This window comes from Stomoxys calcitrans, chromosome 5, assembly GCF_963082655.1.
Source record: "Stomoxys calcitrans chromosome 5, idStoCalc2.1, whole genome shotgun sequence".
Taxonomy (NCBI): domain Eukaryota; kingdom Metazoa; phylum Arthropoda; class Insecta; order Diptera; family Muscidae; genus Stomoxys; species Stomoxys calcitrans.
In genome coordinates, this window is record NC_081556.1 from 69,283,827 (window position 1) to 69,295,648 (window position 11,822).

At 38.8% G+C, this 11,822-nt stretch overlaps 1 protein-coding gene across 1 annotated transcript; it reads left to right on the top strand.

Moving 5' to 3' along the window:
• Positions 1-7,059: 7,059 nt before the first annotated feature.
• On the top strand, positions 7,060-11,604 carry LOC131997932 (uncharacterized). Its single transcript, XM_059369813.1, has one exon. It carries the CDS (start codon positions 7,060-7,062, stop codon positions 11,602-11,604), a length of 4,545 nt encoding a protein of 1,514 aa, XP_059225796.1.
• Positions 11,605-11,822: the final 218 nt, after the last annotated feature.

Sequence of the window (11,822 nt, forward strand, 5' to 3'; positions counted from 1 at the left end):
GGCTCATCCGCGATCACATTAAAGAACAATGTAGGTAAGGTTAAGTATATTGTACCAATTTAGTTATAGTGTACTAATATATACGAGGGTTGCTTTTTATATTTCGGGATTGGACAACCATTGGGTTGCAATCTGCCAATTGACAGCTCTCGCGTTAGGCTTGACATTTTTGAGGTTGTACTTACTCAGAACGTTTTGAGACACGAGCGCCATTTGTGTTGCATACAATAACTTAAAAGATTCATCTCGCCCAAAAAGGGAATTACATCATGAATATTTTTGTGCGATTATCTTTAACAAATTTCGACGTGGATTAACTCAACAACAGTGCATCGATGAACTTAATACGAATTTGACGATGAAACTCCATCAAGGACCAATGTTTATCGATCATATGGTGAATTCCACCGAGGTCGTAGTTCACTCCAAGACGAATTTAGTGATGGTCGTCCATAATCAGTTATTGTTCCAAAAACTATTGATACAGTACGTATAACCTCAAAAATGTCAAGCTTTACAATAGAGCTGTCGATTGGCAGATTGCAACCCAAGGGTTGTCCCGAATCCCGAAATATAAAAGGCAACCCCCATATTTGTTTTGGTTTTCTTATCCCTAAATATAAAATCCAACTCTCGTACTACTCTATGTGAATATATTTAGCAGTTCAGTTATTGAACCCAACAATTAATTCAATCGTAATATCGATTCAACTGATTTTAAGAATAGATCCTTTGTACACGTAAAAAATAATTACTTTCAAATAAAAGAAATATTCGACAAATAAACTCCATTTTGGAAAACGTTGGACTTTACGATGACAATACATGTTTTTTTTGCAAGAATTTGTGAAAAATATAAAGTTTTTTTAACCTTTCATTCTTGATATATCTAAAAAGATTTCGAACTTTCAGCTAGTTTTTCTTTACTTACTTACAACAAAAAAATTTGTAAATTTTCTTGCAACAATTTATTTTGAATCTCAACGACCCAAAGCACAAATTTTTTGTTGAACGGCACTGCTTGCCAATCAACATATAAGAATACCAACAATATTATCAATAAGCATAGCAACACATAAAAAGGCGTTAAGTTCGGCCAGGCCGAACTTTGGATACCCACCATCTCGGGTATATATGTAAACCAATTTTCGTCAAAATCCGGTGAAAAATGCATACCGTATGCCCCATAGCAGCTATATCGAAATATGTTCCGATTTGGACAAAATATTAAAAATTACAAGGCATTGTTCAATTGTGTATAACAAAATAATGGTCTTTTTAATAGCTATATCTAAAAATATACCGTTCTAAACCATATACAACGCGGATGTCGAAAAGCCTACCACAACTCACTGTCCCAAATTTCGGCGAAATCGGACAATAAATGCGCCCTTTATGGCCCAAAACCTTAAATCGCGAGATAGGTCAATATGGCAGCTATATCCAAGTCTAGACCGATCTGTGCCATAAGTATGTCGAGAGGGATAACTTAACTCACTGTCCCAAATTTCGGCGACATCGGACAAAAAATGCGCAGAAAAATTTCAAAGGGCCTAACACAACTCACTGTCCCAAATTTCAGCAAAATCTAATAATAAATGTGGCTTTTATGGGCCTAAGACTTAAAATCGGCGGATCGATCTTTATGGGGCTATATCAAGATATAGTCCGATATAGCCCATCTTCGAACTTAACATGCTTTTGGAGTAAATGGAAGCGCTTTTGCAGTAGACGAAGTTGCTAAAAGGTTTCCAATAAACAAAGTTAGTTACGTTTAATAATTCTACGTTTACAACTAACGTTTGATATGTTATAGCGAAATGTTACACAGTTACAATAAAACGAAAACTTCGTAAAAAAGTATTTAGTTTGTTGTAAAAATGACCAAAAGGTTTTAACGTTTATTTTAGGGTTAAATGCTTTTTTTTCGTTCGTTTACAATGCCACTAATTATATGAAATTGCATGTCCTATTAAATGCTGATTGGCTTTGCAATGCGTTACTGCGTCCAAATAACTACTGTATCTGTATCACCGGACATAGGACACTCTATCATTGTTATATTGTAACCATAGGGTGGGGGTCTATTAATCTCCGACCCCACAAAGCAGGGATTTTCTAGATTTTCGTAAAAATCATAGACATTGTAGTGATATTCGTATTTATGTGTGCCTGTCTGCTTAAATCTGGCGACTTTCTTTAAACACTAAGCCATCGATCTAAAACTTGAAACAGATTTGTTTGCATACATTGCATACGTTTGGGGATATAGTTTCTTCGTTATTTCGCTTGTAACACGTGAACTTATAGATTTCCGACCTAACAATGTAATCTCCTGATCGGTAGCTATATCTGGTTATTGACCGATTTAGACCATACTTAGCACAGTTGTTGAAAGTCATAGCAGAACACTACATGCTCAATTTCAGCCATATCGGACAAAAATTGCGGCTTGTAAGGACTCAAGAAGTCAAATTGGGAGATCGGTTTATATGGGAGCTATGTATAGGTTTATATGGGAGCTCTATAGGTTTTAGAGCGATTTAGACCGTACTTGGCACAGTTGTTGGACGTCATAGCAGAACACTTCGTGCTAAATTTCAGCCATATCGGACTGGGGTTTGGGGTTTGTAAGGGCTCAAGAAGTCAAAATGGGAGATTGGTTTATATGGGATATATATCAGGTTATATTCAAATCGGGAGATCGGTTTGTATTGAAGCTATAACAGGTTATATACCGATTTGGACCATACTTAGAACAATTGTTGGTTTATATGGGAGCTGTATCGATATGAACCGATATTGCCTATTTGCAATCCCCAACGACCTACAACATGGTGATGGGTGTAAAAAGCCGGCATAGAGAGCGAAAGAAGTCTCACCGACTATATGGTCGAACATTGCAGACCCTTACAGAAGAAGTGTTCACTCATTATCCTACTCCTTCTCCCCTTCATCGCGAGGCACTGGCACAGCAGATGCTCAACCGTCTCCAACTCTTCGTCGTCGCAGAGTCGCGCTTCCCCATGTCGAGAAGAACCGACGTCCTCGTTCCGGAGATGTTCAGCAACAGGGCTTTGGCAACCCTGAAGCTACAAGGCTAGCCCAAGCCGAGGCAGCACATTTGTCGTAGTAGGAATCTATATCCAAACAGGCAACACAGAGGAGGGTTCACCATCGGCGTCGCACTACCAACAAGAATCGCGAAAACCTCCTCCTGAAAGACACTGCACGCATCCAGAAGTATTGGGTTGCCCAAAAAGTAGTTGCGGATTTTTCATATTCATATTCCTAGCAATTCAACAAAAGCCCCCATTTTAGCTTGGACCTATCCGTGTAGACAGTGGGACCCAAGGATGGCGGAACGCCACCAGACCAAAGCTCCTTCCAGAGGAAAAATCCTCCAACAAACGAATCCTCTTCTATTCTAACAAATCATATTTGTCTGTAAATGAAAGATGTTTGGGTTATTAGGATATTATAATTTTTGCACAGACGAAGTTCCTAAAAGTTTAAGCATAACCAGAGTGACTTTTATATCAAAATCTGGCAACTTCACGACTAATGTTCAACATTGGAGAGAATTGTTGCTCAGTTAATATAAAAATGGTATTTCCCCTATAAAACAGATCTAGCGATTCAATGCCATATTTCCTGATTTCAATGATATTGGAAACTCTGAGTTCTTTACCTACTTCTAAATCTACACCAAATAGATTCAAATTGGACTATATTTGCACAGAGATTATATATAGAACGATCTTCCAACATATCGACCGTTCTTCCGACTACAGAACACCTTCTATGTGTGTGTCCCGCAGTAGCAGTCAGAAGAAGTTACACTTAAGGTTTTCATTTCTTTGAGAACCTGTCTGATTGAGCGGATGTGAACATTGGTAAGTTGCTGGGCTTTTTAAAGCGATCTGGATGGTTCAACGGTAGGAACTAGGAACTTCTCCTGTTCTTGTGGTATCACAATGGACGAAAACGACTAAGTGAGTCTGTTGGCTGACTGCTATTTAAACCTAACCTAACCAGCTTTCGATAATTGATGCACTTAAACTAGAAAATGAATGAAATTTCCATAGAAGAGAAATTTCACGATTTGCTGTGATGAATAGAGCACTCAAATATCTCGGTCGTAGACGATGGATGTACAATAAGACTCGGTCCTTCATATAAAGAACGAACCAATGATGGCTAAAAAATTAAGTTTCGCATTTCATTTCGTCCGCACAATCCGCACTGATGGACCTTTCTATATTTGAGCCATTTTAGCGCGTTTTATTAAAAGCGCGTTGAGTTCAGACGGGCCGAATCTTACATACCTTCAACCATGAATTGCATTTAACAAGCTCTTTGAAAGATTTTTTTTTCAAATATATAAGGACTATATCAGGTTATGGGTCTATATGAACCGCACTTCTGATGGCATAAAAAACTGTACGCTCTGAAGCTAAAGAAGTCAAATCGGGAGATCGGTTTATATGGCAGCTATATCAACACATAGACCGATTTTACAATCCCAATCGACCTACACTGTTAAGCAGAGCCTAAATTTACTCCTTCGAAAGTTAGTGTGCTTTCGAAAGAGAGACAGACAGACAGACGGACGGACTGTAGGACGGCCACGGCGAAATCGATTTCAAGACGATCAAGAATAGATGTACTTTATTGGGTCTCAGATCAGTATTTCAATGAGGTACAAACGAAAAAAAATATATGGTGGATTGAAAATTACAGAGTCAAATGTATAGCGATATGACAAATTTTCCAGGAACATTCTTTAACTAAGAGCGGGGATAATGAGTGCTATTCAATATACGGTGAAGCTCAGTGATAAGGCAGCTTCTTTTTATTGCAGGGTCCAAACAATGAGTAGCGGAGCGACTCTTCATAGTAGAACATTTTTACATGGCTGACTACCTCACACCTCGCTGAAACTTTTTTCTGATATTTTCAACAGGATTTAAACCCAGGTGTTCAGCTTCAATGGCGCACATGATAACCTCTACGTCAAGGTAGAGATAAATGTAATAAAAAGCGAAGCTATGATGAAGATTCGAAGAACCTTTCCCAATTCCTTTCACTATAGTGAAGTCAAGTGATTGTAAAAAAGCATGAATTTCACAAGTATACCAAAGCAAGGCTATTTCGGCGCATCCTTAGCTATACGTGAAACAATGTGTATACACTATAATATCTTAGAGAGATGGTCCATGCCAATACTCATCATTTCTTATGTTCACACATAGCTGTTGTGCCCTGGGATTGCGAAAAAGCAAAACGTAGAAGACATGGAATGGAAAAGTTAATATGAGTTTATGTCAGTTTTGATGCGATGCTTTGTTTTGCGGATACTTTGTGATGATGTCATTGATGTACACATAATTCTAACGTTCAATTTTCTAGTTTCGCATTCCATCTATGACTGTTTGCTTGAGGTTAAAGTTGTGCCTGAGGTAGTGTTTGTCTGTGTGACCGCAGAGGATATTTGCAGATACTTACTGTTTCGTTCATTTCGGCTATTTGTGCAAGGATTTTTGGGCAAGGAAAATGTGCTCGGTTACTTGTGTTGGCTCCCCAAATCCCAGTTCAATTTCTTCGTCCTGGCGAAGGATAAACTTGTAATGAAACAAACTATCATCAACATATACAATAACAACCACCATAACGATGTGAAGACAAAAGACAAACATCTGCACATTGTAAATGGTAAGGACGATTAGGTCAAATGGTTCTTTTTGCAATTTTATTTGTATGATTTAAAAGTTCTTAACATTATTCAATAATGTTTAAAATCTATCAATCTGACAGCACTTTTGACGGCGTCAGAAGGTTGGGCAGAGTTATATTGGCTAACTGTTGTCGGACACACAATTATGGACATTGTTGTACCACTGGAATAAAGCCATTATTCGGGAATTGCGATGGCAAAAATCCATTGACTTAATTTCGCATTGCTTTAGCATGCAGCTTATTCTCCAGATTTAGCTCCCTTGGATTCAAAAAATAGACAATACGGATGGCTTCATTTAGGAACAATTTTTACTACAAACAGGCTGTCGAGGCTTTAGAAAATCGCCAGAAAGTATATCGAACTAAAGGGAGAATAAGTTGGGAAATAAAGCACATTTTCCGAGATTTGTCGTGTTTTCGTTGTAAGGTTGGCTATTTTTTGGTTAAGGTTGGCCACTACCATATGATAGGGGGTAGGTAGGTATTCATTTAGCCATTCCGTTTGCAACACATCGAAATATCCCTTTCCGACCCTATAAAGTACAATATATATTTTTCCGATCGTGGTAAAATTCTAAGGCGATTTATCGATGTCCGTGTGTCTGCCCGTCTGTATATAGTAATAACTCTACCGCTGTTCAAAATACATTTATTTTGAACATGAGAGATAACGCATTAGCATTTCATAGCCCACGCGTTGTTATCTTATAGAGTCTGTGTGCGGTTTAGGGTCTATTTGTACGATCGCCTATCTCATAAAACCAATACGCACAGCCGTATAAACCCTGCATGTGTACTTTTAAAAAGGGAATAGATAATGAGTCTAAGAAATGCATGTGTGTGTTTACTTAGGATCGTAAAATATCAGATAAGGAGAAACGGAGATATCACTGCGTTGGTATCTCGTTCTAGTTTAGTTTTAAGATTTTCATTTATTGTAGTGATAGGAAATTTGAAAATAAATGGTCAGTATAAATCTAGCATCAGAGAAGTGCGTTTTAGATTCAGCTCAACATTTGGTCCTTCGTAAAATTGAGTTATCCCCCACCCGAGGTAAGAAGCTCAATGGAACTAGGCCTATAAAGCAATTTAATAAAAATTGTTTAACACCCACTGAAAAATTAAATTCTGTGAAGAAGCGTCCTCGTGGCTTTAAACAACGAGAAGAAAAATAATAATAGAAATCACAATCCACTAAAAAGTGGAAATACAGTGAAGAAGCGTTCTCGTGGCTTTAGACAACGAGAAGAAAAAAAAAAAAAAAAAACACATAATAAAAATATCAGAAAAATAAACAAACAAAACTACAAATAAAGTAAAATGGTTCGTCAGCAGTTATACAAGCGTCAAAATGAGATTGGTGAATATATCATCAATTTGAAGCAAAGCTGCCTTAAGGAAACCGCAAGAAGTGTGGCTAAGGAAACCTGCAAAGCCCAGTTGGGGCAAGTTTGGCAGGAATTCAAAAATAACCACACGAAGTTAACCGAATTGGGTATCACCGAGGAACCGTACTTTAAAAACAAGTATTATGAGAAGGTGAACTCATTGGTGGAGGAAATCTGTGCAGCCCTAAAGACGAACGAGGATGCAGCCAGCCAATTGGAAACTGGAAAAACTGAATCGTCGGGGTTGAAATTACAACAAATCCAACCGCAGGAAAATGGGGAGTCCAAAAATGAGAAGGAAAGAATAGCGGGAAAAAGGAAGGAAAGAATAAGAAAACTTATTCGAAAGTTAGTAGGAGAACTACTAGAGTTGGAACAACTCAATATTAAAGTCTTGCTGGAAGAAGCAAAAAGATCATGGGAAACACAGATGAATCAAATTAATGATCTATTATGGGAACTCACTATCAACCATGAGGGGTCTTACGAAGACATCACTAAAGAAGTTGATGAAGTAGAAAACCTCTACAAAAGAAGTAAAACAACGCTGATCTTAAGATTGGACAAATGTAAGGAGGAGAGATGTCCTATAAAACTAGCGGAGATAAAAATACCGGACTTCTACGGTAACGTGGAAGAATGGCCATCTTTCCATGATTTATACAAGAAGCTCGTACATGATGCCGAGAGCTTATCGGACGTTGAGAAAATGTTTTATCTGAAAGCTCATATTAAAGGAGAAGCGTCAAAAGTAATTAAACATTTACCGGCAGATGGAAGCAATTACCAGCCAGCGTGGGAGATACTAAATCAACGCTTTGGAAATAAAAGAATTTTGTTTCAAACGATACTAGACCGATTGTTAGATCAACCCCATGTGTGTAGTGAGAACGCTAAACAAGTAAAAGGATTACTTGATACAACAATTGAATGCGTCCAAGGGTTAAAAGCAATGAAATGCAACATCGAGGATGCTGTAATGGCGCGTGTAATCATCCGTAAGCTAGACAAAGAAGGTTTATTATTATACGAGCAGCATACAAAGAAATCGAAAGAAATTCAGGAGCTTAAAGATGTTTTGGAGTTCTTGGAGGAACGATATCAAAATTTGGAGGCAGCAGGTACAAAGAAGTACAGCAGCAATTACAATCATCGGCAACAGCAGCCTATGAAAAGTACGACACTCTATACGGATAAAAGTGCGTGTCTATACTGTAGAAAACAAGGACACTTAACGGAAGAATGTCGAAGTCTGTTGAGATTGCCAGTGGCGGAACGAGTATCATGGGTTAAAACAAAAAATATATGCCATAGATGCTTGAACCACAATCAGAATGCAAGATGCGATAGTACCATCAAATGTGGAACCTGTGGGTTTAAACATCATTCGGTACTCCATCTAACTAAGACATCCACTACATGTGTTGCTAACGGGACAAGGAGTGTCCTACTGGCAACGGCTCAGGTGCAGGTCAAGAATATACATGGAGAGATGGTTACCTTGAAAGCTTTGGTGGACCAAGGATCACAGTCAACGTTTTTAAGGGAAGAAGCAGCACAGATACTTCAAATCCCTCGAGAAAAGGCCAATATGGAATTGCATGGACTAGGTGACAATTTGGTGGGAGTTGCAAAATCAAAAGTAAAAGTTAGGATCCATCCGAGATTTCCCAGCAACTATTCACTCGATGTCGAAGCTCTTATTTTACCAGCGTTAGCTTCCGTCCATTTGGATTCTTCGTTAGTACACAACCAGGGTGTATGGAAAAACTTTCAATTGGCTGATCCAAACTACTACAAGAACGAGAGGATAGATATGGTGCTTGGCGGAGATGTGTATGTGGACATACTAAAGAACGGAATACATAAGAAGCATGGAATGTTGGGGCAACATACCAAGCTGGGATTAATGTTGTCCGGCCCATTAACGATTCGAGTCCCAGTAGCGAAAAAAGGTGTCAATGTCACTACAGAGATTGAAAGATTTTGGGAAACTGAAGAGTTGGATATGGACATGGTTACAAACGATGACGAAAAATGTTTGGATAATTATGCTGCTACAACGAAAAGAAATGAAGAAGGGCGGTTTATAGTTCAAATCCCCTTCAAAGAAGATAAAGAGCTGGGAACATCGTATAAACAGGCAGCAGCCAGACTCATTAGCCTGGAGAAAAAGCTCATCAAGGATAATGCTATGAAGCATGAATACTCAAGAATTATGGAGGAATATATTGCACTGGGGCACATGAAGCCAGTGCAACAGATTCATAGCGGTAAATATTATTTACCACATCAAGCGGTTGTTCGAGAGGACAGTCTGACTACGAAAGTCAGAGTGGTTTTCGACGGTTCCGCGAGTACAAATAATGGAAGAAGTCTGAACGACATAATGCATGTCGGGCCACGGTTGCAGAGAGACGTCTTCGACATACTACTCAACTTTCGTTTAAAAAGGTTCGTGATTTCTTCAGATGTTGAAAAAATGTACCGCCAAATAATGGTGGATGAGGAGAGCCAGCGGTATCAACATGTTCTGTGGCGGAAAGATAGGAATGAGGAAATCAAAGAATATCAGCTGACAACAGTGACATTCGGAACAGCAAGTGCCCCGTTCTTGGCCGTAAGAACCTTAATGCAGATTGCGAAAGAATGCGCGGATACGAAGATGAAGCAAATAATTGAAGAAGATTTTTATATGGATGATCTTCTTACGGGGGCAGACACAATAGAAGAGTGTCTCCAGCTTCGATTCAAAATATCAAGGCACTTAGAGGGTTATGGATTCCATCTCAGAAAATGGTGTTCAAACAATGAACACATTGTGAAATCATCGAAAGAAGACAAGGAGAACGAAATAATAAACATCAATGAAACCACTAATGTAAAAACCCTGGGACTTCAGTGGAAACCGAAGGAAGACGAATTTCGATTTAAAATATCGGAATACCCAGCGGAGAGTACAACAAAGAGGCTGGCTTTATCATATCTAGCAAAAATATTTGATCCGCTTGGGTTGCTGACACCAGTCATAATAACGGCGAAGTTGTTTATTCAGAGTTTATGGTTGCTAGAGATGCATTGGGACCAGAAAATCGATGGAGATTTGGAGATCAGCTGGAAAGAATTCGTGACACGTATTTCGTCTCTACAAGACGTTAAGATACCTAGATGGCTAAACTCTTCATCCGAAAGTAAAATTAAAATTTTGGGATTTGCGGATGCATCAGAGAAGGCCTATGCAGCAGTGGTTTATATTAAAACCGATAAAGGAGTTTCCTTGATGGCTGCAAAAAGCAAAGTAAACCCGATTAAAAACAAAAAGACGCTTCCGAAATTAGAGCTGTGTGCAGCCTTCCTATTGGCCAGGCTGCTAAATAGAATAATTAGTGTGGTCAAAGCCGAATCGGAAGTTTATGCCTGGAGTGACTCCACAATTACACTTGCTTGGATTGAAAATAACAAGAGCAAAGATAAATTTATAAGGTCACGAGTAACCGGCATAAAAAATTTGGTATCTCAGGCGCAGTGGCGGTATGTAAAGTCAAAAGAGAATCCAGCAGGCTTGGGGTCAAGAGGCGTGTCCCCAGATAAACTTGTAGACTCAAAGCTATGGTGGGAAGGTCCCCAGTGGCTGCTGTTGCCGGAGGCGGAATGGTCTCTAACCCCTCCAGAATTGAAGACATGCGCTTCCACGGCTTCCAAGGAAGCACCTACCTTATTGAACGATTTGATAGAAAGGTATTCATCATATGGAAGACTTCTAAGAGTTTACTCTTACATCTTGCGGTTTGTTGAAAAACTGAAGGGAACCCGATCCTTCCCGTCATATCTAACGAGAGAGGAGTTGTTAAAGGCGGAGAAATACATCGTTAAAGGTCATCAGAAGATAGAATGGCCAAGTGAGGTACAAAAACTAAGAGATAACAGACAGATGGATCATCGACACAAGCTGGCTAATTTGCACCCGTACCTAGACGAAGAGGGGGTTTTAAGAGTTGGAGGTCGACTTCAGTACTCTGATTTGCAGCTAGATCAAAAACATCCTATGATCATTCGAAAATCACGGCTGGCCTATTTAATTATACGAGACACCCATTACAAGACGATGCACGGAGGAAATCGCCTAGTAGAATGCACCGTTAGAACCCTGGGAACAACAATCACTGCGCCGTTAAGCCTCCAGTCTAGTCGAGATGTAGAAGATAGAGTGAATTTCACAGCAGACTTAGCTCAGATTGAAGAATTTAACATGCTTCCTTTGGGACCAATGATTATCAATCACACCCGCCAAGTTGATGAAGTGATGACGAAGCTTAGAGATGTCCAGAAAACAAATGTCGATCTAAGGGGCTTGCAGTTTCATCATATGAGTGGTCATGCTGCTCTTATTTTAGTTATTCTCATAATAATAATATTAGCGATATGTTTTATTAAGAAGTTTATTCAAAGGCAAAATGTATCAGCTTTAAATTTTTAGATCTTTAGAACTTATGTAAAATAATATATCTAATATTACAGTCCACTATTACAAATTATCGAACGACAAATCAAAGATATAATTAGACAAAAATACAGTCAGTCCACTATGTAGACTTACGCGCCCGGCAGAATGTTCAAAATACATTTATTTTGAACATGAGAGATAACGCATTAGCATTTCATAGCCCACGCGTTGTTATCTTATAGAGTCTGTGT